The sequence below is a fragment of the Rattus norvegicus genome, chromosome 1 (genome assembly GCF_036323735.1).
Source record: "Rattus norvegicus strain BN/NHsdMcwi chromosome 1, GRCr8, whole genome shotgun sequence".
NCBI lineage: Eukaryota > Metazoa > Chordata > Mammalia > Rodentia > Muridae > Rattus > Rattus norvegicus.
The window spans coordinates 24,156,734-24,175,029 of NC_086019.1; the positions used below are offsets into that span (position 1 = coordinate 24,156,734).

The following is an 18,296-nucleotide window of genomic DNA, read 5'->3' on the forward strand; positions in this document are numbered from 1 at the left end:
AGAGAGAGGAGAGAGAGAGAGAGAGAGAGAGAGAGAGAGAGAGAGAGAGAGAGAGAGAGAGAGAGTCTTCCAGGTTTCAAGTGGAGAGTTGCAAGCCCTAAAAGGGGTCTGTAAAAGTATCCAGAGAAGAGCATTTTCCTGCAATTATTTGCTTTGGCTCTAGGGACTGAGCTCACTCTATAAATGAGCCCCACACTGTGAGCTTTCCCGTTGGCCATAGGGATTGTTGTCAAGGTTCTGGAGAATAGTACAGCTCTCCGCAGTGTGCACAGCCCATTTCTCTGGTCCGTCTCAGTAAAGATCATGAGGTCTTCCTCCTTGTTAGCACAGTTCACTCAGTTCTCACCATGTTTGGAGAAATGAGCTCGTGAAGCCCTCCCCTGGGGCAGCCTGTCCATCAGAGCACAGACACTGAGTGACAGAGAGATGTCACCTCTTGCAAGCAGAGGACCTGTCTCAGGGCCATAGCAGTGGCAAGAACATCCAGACCCTATTCAGCAATGTGTTGGCTTAAGGTGGCCTGCTGCTGCCACTGACGTTTTCCTAGGTGTGTGCTGTGTCAAATATGAGAGCCAGTCCTGACATCAGCTGACCAAGTTGCTTTATTAGCATATAGAAGCGTTTTCTCTCCCTCCTTCCCTCCCTCCCCCTCTCTCTTCCCCTCCCCACCCCATCTCTTTCTCTAACACACACATGCATACACATTTTTTGGAGAAATCTCAAGTATTTTTACATAGGTATGTATGTTTGCATGTATATGAATGTATGTACTCGCAAGCACACATATACACATGAAAGCTCAACACACGTTGACATCATAGAACTAACCCCATCTTTGTATTAGAAGCCTAAAAGTCCTTTGTGTTCCTAGGACTGTGCTTAGAACAGAGATAGCCAAGCAAAGGTCACTAAACTGTACTGAGGCAGACTTCAAGCCATTTGACCTAATTGTTCTTGTCTATTGCTGTGTTATTATGCACACGTTAGCTTGCCTAGGTACTCCATGTCATCATAAGAGTTGCATGGGGCAGAGCTCACAACAGAGAGCAGTGTCTGCTCTTCCACAGCCTTGCACCATGATCAGAGGAGAAGAACCCTCTCTGTCACTGAAGTTTCTCAGCTAGGGAGAATAGACGATTATGTTTTACACTAAGCAACACCATGAGGAAAGCAAGTGCCAAACCCATGTGTTCATATGCATCCATCCAGTGGTCAAACTGCAGTTTCTCTAGGTAGGCACTGAGAATGTGGGACCGAGAACCTTGTTCTGTAATGTCTATTTCATACAGAGAGAGAAAGCTGGCCTGACAGGGTTGTAAAGTCTAGGACATTTCTTGGGTCCTGAACAGCTGATGGAGGGACTCTATAAATAAACATGGCCATGACTCATTACCAGGATCTACAAAGGGTGAATCAGAGTGTCTGAGTTGGAATAGATTCCACAGTACACAAACTTAAGGTTTATCCTCCCTTGGGTTTGAAGAGGACACTTCAGACTATTCAAATTCCATCTTGCGACAAACAAAAACTCTAGAAAAGAATCAAGAAACTAGGTCCTGAATCTTGGGGTCCTCTCATTTCTTCTTTTCAATGATTACGTCAGGCTAAGATTAAGTTCACTTATTTAAATTGCCCAGACAGATGTTGGAAAACCTGATAAAATAAGTCTCATGAAAAGAGAGTTTCAAGAGACACCCTAAAAGGGAAGGAGGACTGCCTTGACATGTAACATGTAACGAGCACTGTTAGATGAGGCAAAAATACATGTTTGTATTGACATCTGTAATTTTTGAAAAAAATCTATTACATTGAACTTTCAAAGTACCTGAAGTTGGATGATTACATGCATTCCAAAGCAGACACAAGAGACTACAAGAAGACACTTCTGCATTCATGGGGATAAAGGTATATTTCTGTTCGCTAAAGACTCCTTTAATTGTAGGAGGTTTAAAACCAGTAAAATAAATATGCCCGAAGAGCTGCACTGTAAAACTCCAGATAGCTGTCTTCTCATTTCCTGTGGACTGGACTACAGCACACTACGGCTGTATTCACTTCATAGGCTAATTTTTTGTTGGTTTGCAGAAGCAACATGTTTTCCTTCTTTGCTTTTTTATTTTATTTGTGTGTGTGTGTGTGTGTGTGTGTGTGTGTGTGTGTGTGTGTGTGGTGTGTGCTCTGTTCTTTCATTCCTGACTGATTTTCCTGGCTTACACATTTTGTACACCATCCAAATTGGCTCGGAGCCCCCACACTACTTTGAGTCTTCGGTAATACCACTGACTAGAAGCCTCCCTTGGGGTTCGGTTTTTGAACCAATCAAAATCTAGCTTGCAATTTCAGAGATATTTTTCCGGAGTCTTTGAGTTTACACTACTGTCTGTCCCATCTGTGCCCTGCTATATTCCAAACCTTAAAGTCTGCCCTCTTGTGTCAAAAAGACTTCACTTGTGCTGAGAACCAGTTAAGGCACCTAGTAGAAATCTGAGGCAGTGATTCCCAGGCTATCACTGGGAGGATCCCCCACATCATCCATTTTATGCCTCCTTTAATATTCTTCGTCATTGACCACATGTTTACACATGTCTGTCTGGAAAATGTATATCGCTATTTAGATTTTTACCTCTAAGGTAGAGTGCAAGAATTAATTTCTACTTGTGTTTTTAGCAGTAGAGTTGCACAGAAGATACAGCATTGTACTGGCTGGGTTTTGTGTGTCAACCTGATACAAACCAGAGTCATCAGAGAGGGGAGAGCCTCAGTTAAGGAAATGCCTCGGTGAGATCCAGCTGTAGGGCATTTTCTCAAGTAGTGATCGATGCAGGAGCCAATCCCATTGTGGGCGGGCCATTCTCGGGCTGATGGTCTTAGGTTCTGTAAGAAAACAGGCTAAGTAAGCCATGGTAAACAAACCAGTAAGCAGCACCCTCCCCTCCGTGGTCTCAGCTCCTACCTCCAGGTTCCTACCTTGCTTGAGTTCCTGACTTCCTCTAATGATGAATTGTGATCTGGAAGCATAAGCCAAATAAACCCTTTCCTGCCCAACTTGCTTTTTGGTGCTTTTTCATTGCATCAATAAAACCCTAACTGGCAAACATACATACATACATACATACATACATACATACATACATACATACATACATACATACACACTACACACACACACACACACACACACACACAAAATATTGCCCTTCACAGAGGCCCATCCAGGTCTTGCCTGCTGATGCTAGGTCATGCATAGGCCTGCTTCTATGTAATAAACAGGGCCATGACTCATTACCTGCTTCTAGCTAATGTGCTTTCTCTTCATCAGGGGTCAGGCTCCCCTGATTCCTCAGAATATTTACAGTTTCCTGAACACTACATAAGAAAGCTCAATGAACTCATAAGCACAGTGTTTTGTCAATTTTTCTCCAAACACAAGCCGTTTTTGTTGCATAGCAATTAAGGCAAGATATCTGATCATTCAGAATCTTCGTGGGCTACGTTGAACCATAATGAGCAGCACAGCTTCCAGCTCCCTTGACACACCGCCATCTTGATAGCTCAGTGTTTGAACTATGGGCTTATTGAAGATGGAGACACTGTTCAGTCTAATTTACTACCTAGAAAATCCTTGCATGTTTATCTTTGGGAAAATCACCCAGTAGATCTCAAATTTTTTACAGAAACAAAAATCTTAATTGAAATTGATATGAAGTAAAGAGGAGTTCCCCCTTAAACTTCTTAACACCATTTTCTTTCTGATTTACTCCTTATTGATACTTTATTTTTCCTGTCTGTTTAACACTGCTGGTAAAGCCCTGCACCCAAGGGAGAAGCACATATCTTAGTCCTTACTCTGAAATAATTCAGCATTTCCTCATCTACCATAGCACAAGCTGCAGAGAAATGTTTTCAAAGGATGAAGGAGATCTCACTGGTCTAGGTTACCAAGAATGAATGCCTTGAAGGGGTGGTGAATATTATTCAGTGTATCTGTGCAACCACAGTCATGTCATAGTATTTGTTAATATTTTTGCATTACATTGATCTCCAGATGTTAACCCTACCTTGCATTTCCAAAATAAAGACACTGGTCCCAAAACACTCCCTTTTCTCTCTGCTTCCCATTTGATAGTAACCTAACTTCTTAGCTGTTTGGAATAGATCCATGCTTTTCTTCTTGAAACTGCCTTTGTCTGGTTCTGGATCAGGATAATGTACTCTCCTCCAACAGAAAAAAATAAAGTTTCTTTTCGTCTCCCAACCAACAGAATTTGCACAATATTACTTTCCCTCACATATTTGCTAGCGTCTATTAGTGGAACAGCTTCAAAGTTTTCTTTTGCTTCAATTTTAAAAACATACTTCGTCTTCGTGACGTGTCTGTGCGGCATATGTGCATGTTTATGTACAGGTGTGTTCATGTGCATGCTGGTGCAGGTGGTGTCTATGTGAGAGCACACACATGTGGAGGCCATAGGATGACTCTGGGTGCTTTTTTTTGCAATGATTTTGATCTCATTTTCTAAGACATGCTCTGTTCCTGAGCCTCGAGCACACTAATCTCTCTGTCCAGTACATCCAGGGCATTCTCCAGCTTTGGAAGGATACATTAGTTCCACCATGCTCAGCTTTTGTCTATGTGCTGGGGATTTGAAGACAGTCCCTTACGCTTGCAGAACAGGCATTTTCCTGTCTAAACTTTTTTAAAAAGCCCCATCCCTGGGATTTTCTGCATTTGATAACTGATTTGGAGATTTTCTACATTTCCTCTGAGTCAGGTTTGACCTCTTTCAAGAAATTACCAGTTTTATCCAACCCAAGTTCATTGACATGGCTTATAATGTCCTTTCATCCTTTGAATTCCACCAATGTCTCTAGTGATTGCTTGGAATTAAAAAGTATCTGTATTGATTATGGATTTTTCTCTTTCGATGATGTCTTCCCTCTACTGTCTCATTCTACTGGTATCTGCTAATTTTTCTGCTTCTAATTTCTTAGATGAGAACATATGTAATAGATTTTCAAGCCCCTCTCCCATATCTCACTAACCACCACTATATATATATATTATACATATTGCATGTCATGTTTTGAATTGATGTTTTCACTATTATTTTGCTTTGTATATCATTTTTCATTTATTTTTGAATTTTCTTTGACATTAGGAGATTACATATAAGTATAACATTTAATTAGCAAAAAATTGTGGGTTTAGATATCATATCATCATTGTTTTGAATGACTTCATTATGGTTTGGATACCATATTCCATAAGATTTATATTTAGTGCCTTATAAGTATTTATCTTGTAGGCTAGCATAGTTCTTTTAGCAATGTCCCATGTCTAACTAGAAATAGTTTATTTCTATAGTTATTATAAGGTCCAATCAATTAAGTCTCAGTGGTGATAATAATGCTTTATATTATTTTTATTTATTTTGCAGTCTTTAAAAAGTGACTTGTGAAATCACGTTCTAAGATTCTGATCATGTTCACGGAGTTAGTTGCCTCTTTCTTCCTTTAATTTTTTCAGAAAAAGTCTATCCTCTCAGGATCTTAGATGTATTGGATACATCAACTCCTTCCTGTTCTCAGAAGCAAACATATATCCTCTTTCTGGATAGAAAGCACGACTTTCTGTTAGAAGACTTACAAGTCTGGCTGTCTGCCTCAGGGTGGTTTTAAGCCACTTGGATCAACTTGAGTTGTGTGTACTTCTGGCTACTGGTTACTTCCTCGCTGGTGACAGGGGCTGTCTAGTCACAGGAGTTAAACATTCTCTGTGTTCCTCTATGCTGCTAGCAGGAAGGACTTATTTCAGGAAGGCATCCATGTCAACGTAGACAGTCATGATCAGAGTCTGACCTTTCCTTGGCATCAGTACATGAACATGCATGCAGGATTGTACAGCAGAACAAGCCATGCGGTCTCACTGTGGATTCTACCCCTATTTTCAATGCACTGCCACTGATACATGAACATTCAAAGGCTGAAAGGAAAATTTAAAAATGCTTGCTGAAATGTCAGTTTGATCTCTGCTGCTCCTATTCTAACAGGTCTATGGAAATGCAAGACCTAGCAAGTCCCCATGCCTTGGTTGGAGGCAGTGACACACCTGGGAGCTCCAAGCTGGATAAATCCGGTCTCAGCAGCACTTCGGTCACAACAAATGGGACAGGAGGTAAGTGCCATCCCAAAGATGCCTAGAGTCTCATCTAAGGGCTTGCCTCAAGCTTCATGCTAGAGGTTGTTAGTAATGGCTATCCTACTACTGATGCTGTGATCAGAGTTACATAAAAGGAATACCCAGCATTTTATACCCAGCTGGTTTATAAGCGATTTACTTATCTTCAAAGTTGATTGATTCCCTTATCTATAGCTATGAGCATTCATAGAGAGTATATAGTCCTGAAAATATTTCAAAAAAAGGTTGCCTTTCCATATTTAGCCCTATAAATATTCCACAGAATTGTGGATAAAAGATATCACCATATCTCTCTGTATATACCATATATATGTATATATATATATGCACTAATTTGCATATTCAATATTTTTGTTTTAGTTTCAAATTTAAATAAGTGTTACTCCAACATTTTTCATTAAAATGGTGCTTTTGCAATTGATTTAATATGCAATAAAATATTTATATCTGTTGCATTTTTTCAAAAAGGATACTATGATACCTAGCATTTATATGAAAGAGAAGTAATTGCATTTTCCCAGATCATTTTCTCATTTTATTAAGTCACAATTAATATTACAACTTATGATAACAATAAGTTAATATTTCAAATATTCTCCATTACTACTTTTAAGAAATACATTCAGTTTGTCAGAACATATGATCCAAACATGTAAAAATATGTACATTTAGAGACACTATGTCACATACAAGCAGTATGTAAATTGTATTTTTAATTATTCACCATCAGCCTAGGTACCAAAGTCAAATTTCTGAAAACTCCGTTTTACTTCACAAACTATTCATATGGCCAGATATCAGCATTTGCCACATCATATTTTCTTTTATCTGTGAGATTGATCTACCCCTTCCCAATTAATCTGAAGTCCATGTTTTTCTTGTCAAGTTGTGTGCATTGCAGCCTACCCTGCATTTTAATAATGTGTTACACCAAACCCTTCGTAGATTAACACTCCCCTTGTTAACTTGTCTCTAAACACGCATTTGTAATTCTAAGCTAATGAATGGATGGATTTTGAACTGCTAGTGTTTAGGGACATTTAGTCAAAACCACCAGAGCATGAGCAGATACCTTTAGGTCAGAGCTGGGCACAGATAGTAAGACTGAACAGTTCAAGCTCTCCGAAAGAACAGACTCACACACATAGTCACAAGCACCAGAGCAGACCTGAGGCGCTAACGCACCGAAGACACACAGTACAGCTGGAGTCTTGCTGAAAGGTCGGAAACTGGTGCCAGCACTGACGATTACCCCAGGACTCTCGGCACGCCTTCCAACGATGAACTCTTATACCGTTCCTGTTCTCAGGGGACAACATGACTGTGTTAAACACAGCAGACTGGCTGCTGAGTTGCAACACCCCCTCTTCTGCAACAAGTATGAGAGCCGATGGTACCCTGCATGTGTTTGGGTGTGTGCGTTTGACTTCTGGTTTGCCGTCTGCTCTGTCTGCCCCCTCTTTTCTATGTTCTACACTTAGACGCTAAAACCAGCAAGTAAACAGGCCTTGGACCTGTTCATGTTTAACATCTGGCTGCAGTATTTTTTATCACTTATTACTCTAATCTTATATGCTTAGATCAGTGGGGTCTTTTTTCTTCTATTTCTCATTCTTCTGCACCACCGGGGATTTTATTGACTCATAGCTAATTATGAGTTTCTCGTGTGGTTCTTTCAGCCCAACGAAATCTTGTCAATCAGAGCAGTCTGAACCACCGAGCATTCACGGAAGCTCAGTTACCCAGTGACCCACTTATTCCCTCAGTTTATAATCCTGATACTACTGCCAGGTATTCCAAAGAACCTAAAATAGAATTAGCATTCAATAGCCCACCATTTTAAAAGTTACCAGTAGTGACAGCTGTGATTATAAGATTCTTAGCATGTTGTGGTAGAACATGCCTGTAATTCCAGCTGCCTACAAGACTGGAGAAGAAAACCCACAAGTTTAAGTCCAGCCCACATAGTAAAACCCATCTCAATTAACTGAATAACTGAATAAATTACGAAATTATAAATCAAGCCTCTTAAAGTGTTCCAATCTATCAATGTTGACTGCATTCGTCCATACATGTAAGCATTCTCCTAGAATAAACTATATTATTCAATCGAAAGCTAAAACAAAACCATCACACTCCTACAGAGCTTCCAGTTTTGCATTTAAGTGCAAGTTTATTCCAGGCATAAAACAGAGAGTTCGGCTGGACATTGCTCTATTTCAGATTAAATTAAAATATATGAAAACTAAAAATGTATTATATTCATTATTAGTATTTTCATACTTTGAGTTCCAAATAGTTTCCATTTTTCAGGCTTAAAAAGTGTTGCCAGAATGTAGTTATTCTTGATTCCTTTTGGTAAAGAGCCAGATGGTAAATGCTCTCCCACACGGAAGGTCAGACATTAGTATTCTCCATCAGCTCATCTCCACTGTGTAGAAGCCAAAGAAGCTCTAACTGTATGTAAATAAAGTCACGAGGCCTAGTTCCAACAAAACTGTATTGATAGACCCTGAAATTTAAAAATTACATGCTTTTTGTGTTACAAATATCTTGCATTACAAAATATTCTGATTTTGCTGTTTCTTTTAAAGCAATTACAATGTAAATTTTATCCATGGCTCACTGATTTTTATTCTTAGATGGTTGCAATAGAACCATGTGATGCAATGTTGCCATGGTGACCTCTTGCATTGAGTTCCTGTCTTCTCACTCAGGAGCATCTCTCTAAGTGTACAGCATCACATTTTCCTGTCACGTCATGCTATGCTCAGGTGGTCTGTAAGGGCAGCGTGTGCACAGGAGAAGTACAGTGAATCTGGACTGTGGCATTCAGCTACACTGGCTGGCTGTGCTCCTCACTCTTCCACGTCTTAGCTCCTTAATATGAAAGGAAGATTCTAGCCTTCCTGGCAGGCATCTTTGTTATTAGATAAGTTGATTGGCGATAAATACCACGATAGTTTAATTTCAATAGAAAATTCCGTAATAATTAGACAATAAGCTTTCTTTTTTAAAGAAAACTGGAAACATTCGTTGTTTAAAACATTGGTCATGCTACGAATTCTCTGAATTTACAAATCTGTAAACTGGGCCACAGAAACCAACCCTGTAGTATAGGTATCCTAGAAATATTTGTTGACACGATTGTTGAGTGATAATAGTAATAAATAAAGATGAAATGGGTTGGCAGACACTGATAGAGAAATTATAATGAATTTTAATGATGTCTCAGCAGCTCCTTATGACACAAATGTTTCTCGTTTGATCTCTCTTATTGAGGATAAAATACTTTTAAATGATTTATTTTCATGATTATTTTTAATTCTCTGTTGTGTGTGTGTTCCCCAAAAACAGTATTTACAGGTAGTTGTGAGCCCTGGCTATGGGTTCTGGGAATGGAACTGAGGTCCTCTGAACTTCTCATTGGTCAGCCAACTCTTTGGCTGTGCATGTTGTATTTTAATACTTAATTTTATCTTAGTATTACATTTAGATCACTTGATAAATTTATTACAATAAAACCTAAAGAAACGCTGGAATCCAACAGCCTTTCCCATTTTTTTAGCATTAAAACAAAATTTAATTATAAGGTTTTATGTGACTTAGAACATCACCTTAAGGCTCTGCTACCTCGTGTCACCTAAGAACCTCATGTTTCTTAAACTGAATTCAGAAGTTACATCACCTTAATACCAATTATATCAATCTCAAGATTTATATTGAAATCCACATTTTCACCTCAAGTGTTTATCATTTGTAACACTTGATGAAGTGTGAAATATAGGAACTAGGTGTGGTACTGTCGGCCTATAATCCTAACGCCCAGAGCACTAGGCAGGGAGGGAGGAAAGACAGGGGGGAAGGGGTTATAGATCACAAGTCAGGGGTGAGGCTTTGAGCACTGCATGGACATGTGACTAGTTCTGCTCTGCTGTAATTACACAAAGCAGCAGAGAACAATAGCTACATGAACGAGCCTAGCTATGTTCAATAAAAATACAAGTCATGGGGCTGATTGGCATAATGAGTAATGCAAGTCTATTGGTATATTTTAGACACACACACACACACATACACACACATAGACACACACATACACACACACAGACACACACATACACACACACATACACACACAGACACACACACAGACACACACACAGACACACACACAGACACACACACAGACACACACACAGACACACACACAGACACACATACACCATACACACACATACACAGACACACACACACCATACACACACACATACACACATACACACAGACACATACATGCACACGCACACACACACACAGACACACACACCATACACACACATACACACACAGAGACACATACATGCACACGCACACACAAAGACACACACGCACAAAGGTGATCTGTAGGCATCTGAGAACCTTCTTCCAGATACATGTAATTTCTGATTTGAATTTTAGAGATACTGTTAGAGTCTTGACTCATTCACACACTTAGCTCTGGTGGGCGCACTTTGGACAATGTTAAAGAAAGTCGATTTTACTTTCTCGTTTAATTGAATCATAGCGAGACCCAATTATATTCCATTCCCTGTACTAGAAAATGAGAAGCCAGTACCCTAAACAGTGTGCTGCTGACCAGTCGGCCACCAAAGCGCTGCACACAGTGGAACAGACTTGAAAAGGTCAATGGAAGTTAGGAAGTGTCCAAGCAGAGTGAACAACCAGAGCAGAGGGTGACTCAACTCCTCGTGGAGCTGACAGAGAAGTCCTGACAGAAAAGATCGGGGAAACCAAAAACAGGACACTCTCATCAGCTTTACTTATAAAATTTGAAACAGATATCAAGGAATCTTCTAGAACTTTTCACATTTAGACAACTAACTCACATATAGTAAACTCATTTGTACTTACCATGCATTTAGGAAGAAAATCTCCTACTACTAACCTCTACTCTGTTTGTCTTCTATAATTATATTATTATAGAATGATAACCACTCACTGCTTCATCAAATTCTGTCACAAAATTAAATATTTGTCGTACAGCTAGGAGGAGAAGGCACTAAGAGGCGTGCTAAGATTTCGAGTTGACGCATTGATGCAGACAAACATAAACGATGTGTCACAGTCGTTATCAAAACTGGAAGGCAATGCTCACGTCCAGGTCGTGTTGTGAATTGGGATTTTCTTTACAATAGATTTCTTGTTGAGATTCTTTGCAGAATCTGTCAAAAGTCAGCCAAAGAGAGAAAGGACATGCAGCTGGTGGGGAGAGGGATGGCAAGGGTTTGGGAGCAGTTGAGAGGGCAAGAAACACGAACAGACTATGCTGTAAGGAAGAATTAGCTGTGTGCTGCGGTTGAGGGGGAGGTCTCTGGCTTACATACGTACAAGTTTAAGTGCCGCTTTCTAAAACTGAAATGCAACCTGTAAACTCCTTGGCCTGCCTTCCAAGGACTGAGGTTGAGTTAGGATAATAAAATGAATTTCTCCACAAAAATAAATACCACATATTGCTGTTAAGCCTAAGTTCTAAAGACACTCTGAGGAGACAAGATAAACTTTGCTTTGAAGACTGATCTAGGAAACAGGCATGAGAAATGACATGAGAATTCAGAAGCTATAAATGACTGCGGCCAATAGTCACACTTGGTCTGGACATTGTAGATCGCAACATTTTAAAATGCTAACATATGGAAAGGTATGGATTTACTATTTGTATCTATGCAAAGCACCCCACTATAGGAATGACTTAGCAAGGGTTCCTTGGCAAAATGATTCTGGATGCAAAAAGATTTGCTCTATCCCTCTCTTAGAGAAATGTATTGTGGCTTTCTTATTTTCAGCATTCAGGAGAAGAAAGCATCAAAACTTTCAAACCAGTACACTTGAGGATGGCTGTTGATTTTTAATTCAAAGTATTTGATGAAGAAATTTGATTTTTGCCGAAAAAATTGGAATTGTCTACTATACAAGGATTTTCTTCCATTTTAATACGTAAATAATTTTAGAGGCTACCCTAAAGATAGGTAACAATACTTGCTTGACACATTAATTTACAAAATTACATTACAAAATTAAAATATATTTGAATATTTTTATAAATATGTATTAAATTTGGATATTTATAACTTTTGAAAAAATAGTAAAAAATGAGATTTGTTTTGTTAATAAAGTTTTTCTTATAGCACCGTAGACATTAGAAAACAGCTTTGTACCTGAACTGTATCTATTACGTATCATTAAAAATGCAAAAACAAGACAGAAAAAATATGAATATAAACCAAGTATGTTTGGAAGCGCAGAGGACATGACACTCATTACAAAGGATTTTAATTTGTAATTTTTCGTAATGTATATTTTCTGCTACTTAACATTTTATAGTATTTGAGGTAGGCTAATAATCTTTTTCAAAAGTTTATGAGAATTTTAATGATATAAAAGTATTGATTTATCCTTTTGAGTTTTCTGCCATTGAGAAAAATCAGAAGTTACTATTAGTGAATTGCTCATTGTTTAAGGAATAATAATAAAATAACTTTGCACCTTCCTAGGAGCTCAAGTGATTTGCCAATGGCCGTATAATATACTGTGAAAATACTTTACCTGTTGGGAAAAGATAATCAATTTTGCTCCTTTTTCTGCTATCCAAGAATTAACCAGGCCTTGTCTTGTTTGGCTCCTGTGGACAAGATTCCACAGTGTTCTAGCCATAGACGTTGCTCATTTCATACTCCCCTTACCTGCAAAGAAAAAGGAATTTGGCGTTTACTGTATACATTTTCCTTCCAAATGTTAGTGTCGATTGTGTTGCCTTCTTATTTTAAAATCCATTCATGTGAGAACACTGCAGACCTCTTGGTATTTCTGCATCGCTTCACATTCTCTCCGGGAGATGTCTTTCCTCAGTGAAATAAACCACTTTTGTCCTGACTTTTTAAATTAATGAAAGATGTCACCAGAATTATGAATGGGACCAAACCTCTCTCTTTCTCTTCTTCGATCTCCCTTTGACTGCCTGAAGCTTTCAAACTCAGGAAATTATAATCGAACCCAACGCTGAGTGATGCCTAAATCAACTCTAGTGGTTTGTATCCCTGGTAACAACACTAATCACCATCAACGTGCCTGGCTTCGAAACCAGTTTTCACAAACTCAGCTCCCCTCTTGCCCCTCTCGTCTCAAAAAGAGACATCTTAGTAGAGGTACATACTGAATCTCTAAATCTCTGTTACAATACTGTTTCCAGACCTAGACATCTTTGGATGGGAACTTAGCCGTTTTAGAATTTGGAAGCTCTAGGATGTCTCTTGTCTCCACATTCCAGAAGTCTCGGGGCTACGCTTTTTTGTCATAGGTGTCAGAAGAAGTAAGATGTGGACTTTGGGTGAGACAGATTCACACCAATCTAGATCATTCCATGTGTTATCTTCATGAAGGACAGAAAGGCATCCCAGTTAGCAGGAGGTAACTGAGGGCGGTACAGAGTAAAGAGTGGATCCTGTAAATTCACCAGCCAGTGGTGACAACCTCAAGCTCTTAACAGCAGTCCAATCAGAGCTAGGCGATCAGGGCTAGGCAATCAGGGCGAGCCATTTCGTGTTTCATGCTTCAGTCTGTCATTTGTAAAAGGAAGATGGCAACAGTGTCCCCTTACTGCTGTGGGAGTAAATGAACTCACCATTACACAGCTTGCACTGTCCGGATATGACAACTTCACCCTGGTACACAGACTATAAACGCCAAACAAAGATCCATCAGGACTCCGTTCAAGCTTTGCTGAACGTACATATTCTAAAACTTAGTCAAGCCTATACGAGTTTTGCAGTGATAAATGTAGATCAGGCATATTGGTTATATCGTGAGTGAAAATTACCTTGTGTAGTAGTAACTACAGGTGCATTAGTCATCATTATGCAGATCACTAGACTAAACAGATTACTGTCACTGTTAAAAAAGAGGCAAACCTTAAATTTCCCATCTCCAAAAAATTAGTAATTCTGTGTGTGTGCATGTATATGTGTGTGTATCTGTGTGTGTGTTTAACTGTCTGCATCCAACCTTTATTCGTTCTCTGAATCTCCTATCAATTCATGTTATTATTCATGTTATTACTGTGCATACTAAAGCTAGACCTCAGTGAGGGTTTGGCTGAGTTTGCTACAGAAGGCTGTAACTGCATGCTTCTCGTTAGCCAGTCGCTTCTCTAACGGGGTCACAGTTCTCACTTGCTTGGTTGGTGGGTGCTGGATGAGCCCACCAGCCCTGTAGTATGTGCACTGACTCATGGTCCGATCTCCTCTAGTGGTCTGCTTGCTTCTACGTTACTTAACTGCATCAGCCCACTTACAGCCAGGGCACACGGGATGTGTCAGTAGAAAATAACTTAGTTTATTCCCCGACTGCTATGATAGACACATGTGGTAGGATTTCATCAACAAAGGGAAAATATGGTGTGACCAAATTGGTAGAGGCTGTGTCGTTGCGTGTGATAATGACGACAGTGTGTGCCAGCCGCTTCCGTGCCAAGGGACAATTTTGTCAAAATTACGTATGGCAGGCGTTTTATGGAGAAACTTGTGATGCTGTAGACATCTCTCATTCAGTACTGATCTCAACATCATGGAAAATGTGATTCTGTCGAATACAAGTACCCAGCACTTTGAGAACTTCCTGTGGTGGTTTGCTTTGTTTGTTTTATCAGAATATTTACTGAGTGCCTTGTTTTTCGCCTATGGTGAGAATAGGCTTGGGGGTTTTGTGGATTTACTTATGCCTCCATTGGACCCTCACGCAATTTTCTCTAAATATTTTATTTTCTTTGGAAGAATAAAACCTACATTGTAAATACCTCTGCAATGACTTGAGTTGAATGTGGTGAGAACCCCGAGGACTTCTCTTCTGTCTGTTAGCGTGTGAAAGTGTGCTTAAGAGATTTTTTTAATGCAAACACCAGTGCTGCTGTTTCGCTTTTGAAGGCTCCCAGCCTTTAAAAGCCAGACTCTCAGAACCAGCCCAGCCGGAGGATTTTAGAGCAAATCCTCTATAAATGCATGCCCATTTAGAAGCTAAATTAACAAAGCTTTTCCTCAGTTCACTTCTCAAGTTTTCTCTTGCATGCCCATGATAGCTTAAAAAAAAAAAAGTAGCAGCCAGGGCCTTTGCTGTGAATTTAGAAGTAAAACTCACCTGTACTTATTGTTCTGCATAGTGTCTCTTCTTGCAGTCAAAACAGAGCCCTTGCACAGCAGTGAGACCACTACCACGACTGGAGATGGAGCGCTTGACACTTTTACTGGGTCAGGTAAAGCCTTTAGCTCGTGTCTCTGTGTCCACGTTGGGGTCCCTACGCATCCTCCTCTTTGAGAGCAGAACAGACTTAAAGCTGTATGAGTTTTCGCTGTTATCAGGTCCACCAGAAACCCACTTTCCCAAAGAACTAATTGTCTTAAAACTTCGTGCTTTTTGAAATGGTGTTTGGAATCCGTTTGCCAACCCTTCCTCCCGCACTGTAACAATCCCATGATGTTCTCATTAGCAGAGCCAGCTTTCTTCATTATTTTATACACTGCTTGATCAATTTAATAATTAGGACCATAATAGCTAACTTTGTTCCTTCAACTTGCCCGTTTAAATTACATTAAAAACTGCCTTCTGTCTACCCTTCTAGATGTAAAACTATCCATTTGATTCCTTCTAAATAACCTTGTTTCCTCTCTGGGTTTAAGAAAGTCCTCCTGTGTAGGCAGCTGAAAGACAAGTATTAAAGGTTAATGGGTTTCTGGAGAACACATGCTGGTTACATTAGAACCCAGCCTGGGAGAGTGGCCCCATGCTACAAAGAGAACAATAGTATGTCTTTAAACATCAATCCTTTTTAAATATAAATACCTGATAACTCCCAGCTGGGCATAAAGAGTACAAATTAAGTCTACTTAAAGGCTCCTTCTAAATTACTATTCTGTACGGCTTATATCTAATGAATAAAATTTTGGAAACCCAAGAAGGAACGTGTATATATGACGAAGATAAACATGAAACCCCAAAAAGTGTCACGGCAGTTAAATCTTGGTTCTGTAGCTCTGCTTTAATATATTTTATGTTGATCCATGTTCTCATGTGCGAGGGTTTTATGTGCATGTGCTTTATACTTGAGGGATGCCCTGAGTCTAATGTAGTGTTATGAAACATATTTCACTTTTATGGGGACAGATGATCCAGCTTTATTAGCTCACACCAAGCAGAGCAGTTGTCATACTGCGCACATAAATACAAGTACTCCAGACAGAAATAAACGCTAGTGAACCAGCCTGGCATAAAGACGCGCATGTGCGGACGAGCACTGTTGTCAGCCACCTGCCTCACAGGACACAAACAGGCACACGCATATCTTACCACGCACGCTGTGGTGCTCACTCACCCTCACCATGACTACTGCTAATTTTCTACAAAATAAATGTAGGCGAATAGTTGGGGGGGTATTAGATTATGAAGTAATTGCTAGTGTGCTTCAGGAATATACAAGCTCCTTGAAAGGTGAGATGCCGATGTAAGGATCGTAATCTCAGACCTGTGCAGTCCACTTTACAAATAAGAATATTAAAGTCTTCCAGAACATGCAGAGTGGTTTGGCCACACACTCGAGCATACACTAGTCATCTCGGATGAAGTGCTGACAGTCAGGCCCTAACTGTGCCCTTGAGCTGGACACCACGGTGACCGAGAAAAAAATGAGTGAGCGTAAGGACTCTTCCTGCGTGCCCTTCACAGCACCCCTAAAGACCTCTTAGTTTTCTGCCGAGACTCTAAGTCAAGTAGCCACTTCCAATACATGATTATCTCATTTCAGTAAGTTAAAATCTGCTGAAATAAAACAGAATACATTTCTGGTTAACTTTACCACCTTCCAGTTATGAAATGGCCCACGGTTAGTGGCTACCTGAGTGGAAACTCAGACGCAAACCATCCCTAACACCGTGCAGACCCTACTGAACAGAGGAGGTCCAGAATGGACCTTCCCCACAAGCAGCGATTCTGTGGTCACCCCAGGCTGCAACGTGAGACACTCAAACAGAGTTCTGCATGTGTAGTCCAAACATCAGTAGTACCCTGGCTGTGGTACCACAAAACATACCCTACCAAGTTAGATACCCCCCACTGCTTCTCTCTTTCCTGAGAGGCACTAAGTTTAAAAAAAAATCATGGTAGTTGAATAAGAGCTTTAACATTTCTCGATCCCATCCTGTGAGAAGCTGGTAATAGGCATTATGAGTTATAAAGTCAGTTATCAAGACAGTCCAAAGGTGACCAGCACTGCTTCTCTCTGTTGGTAGAAATGATCAAACGCAGTAAGCATAATGAGTCTGGTGCTTTGAGGAATGTGTGTGAGTCGCTACGGAGCAACGAAGCATGACACAGCGGTTTCCAGACTTCACCAAAGCAATCTGCAGCTTCTACAGGGATCAAACCAACTAAACATCTATGTTGTTGCCTAACATATCTGGACACTTATCAATTTGAATAAAAATGATAAGATTTAGTAAAGAACTTTTACCCCTTTCATAATTAGCTCAGTTTTCTAAGCCAGTTTTACAGATATTAATATAAAGTTTCAAAGGTCAATCAAGCTGTCAGTGTTCAGGGTAAAGTATTCTTACAAGGTCTAAATTCCTTCATTGAAGGGAAAAATGTGTTCTATATATTCGGAATGGTGTTCAGGTCTGTGCGTCTTTCTGAAATATAGAATTCTTCTCTGTCTGACTTAATAAAAGATGTTATAAGTTACTCTTTCTCATTATTTTGTCTTATTTGAAATCCCTTCGATCTTTTCAATCTGGAGGATAGCTTAACAGCACGGACAGCTCAAGTTTTGGTTATGCCAACAGCAAGTCCTATCAAAAATCAGAAAAATACCAACGTGAAATTAAATCTTTCTTAACCAGGTTTCTATTATAATATTGGATATTGTGGAAATTTGAATAATGTAAATTTGCTTTCCATGTGCATTTAGTTTCCACGGAATATAGCACAAGGCTCTATTCTCATTTATTTGATTGCAAGTTTTTTTTTTAATTCATTTTGGTTTTGGAGAACCTAA

At 39.7% G+C, this 18,296-nt stretch overlaps 1 protein-coding gene and 1 long non-coding RNA gene across 25 annotated transcripts in view; one reads left to right on the forward strand and one right to left on the reverse strand.

Annotated features, from left to right (window-relative positions):
• The window catches only part of Eya4 (EYA transcriptional coactivator and phosphatase 4), a 243,702-nt gene that overhangs the window by 165,303 nt on the left and 60,103 nt on the right, over window positions 1-18,296 (forward strand). For 5 of the 19 annotated variants that reach the window (XM_039103304.2, XM_039103308.2, XM_039103335.2 and 2 more), the window contains 3 exons: window positions 6,051-6,175; window positions 7,509-7,577; window positions 15,411-15,503. In XM_039103304.2, coding sequence (XP_038959232.1) covers window positions 6,051-6,175; window positions 7,509-7,577; window positions 15,411-15,503 — 287 coding nt within the window. Of the gene's footprint in view, window positions 1-6,050; window positions 6,176-7,508; window positions 7,578-13,434; window positions 13,667-15,410; window positions 15,504-18,296 lie in introns of those variants that run through there. The other 14 variants (NM_001271317.1, XM_039103312.2, XM_039103313.2 and 11 more) reach the window with 7 other exon arrangements.
• Window positions 679-13,486, reverse strand: LOC120098871 (uncharacterized). 6 transcript variants are annotated; one of them, XR_005497546.2, is made up of 4 exons: window positions 13,055-13,192; window positions 12,806-12,942; window positions 7,385-7,498; window positions 679-2,874 (listed from the first exon to the last, which is right to left on the reverse strand). It is a non-coding gene; the product is annotated as an uncharacterized LOC120098871 (long non-coding RNA). The 6 variants fall into 6 exon arrangements; XR_005497549.2 differs by lacking the exon at window positions 7,385-7,498; XR_005497541.2 differs by lacking the exons at window positions 679-2,874; window positions 13,055-13,192 and adding an exon at window positions 13,413-13,486 and having other exon boundaries at window positions 6,712-7,498.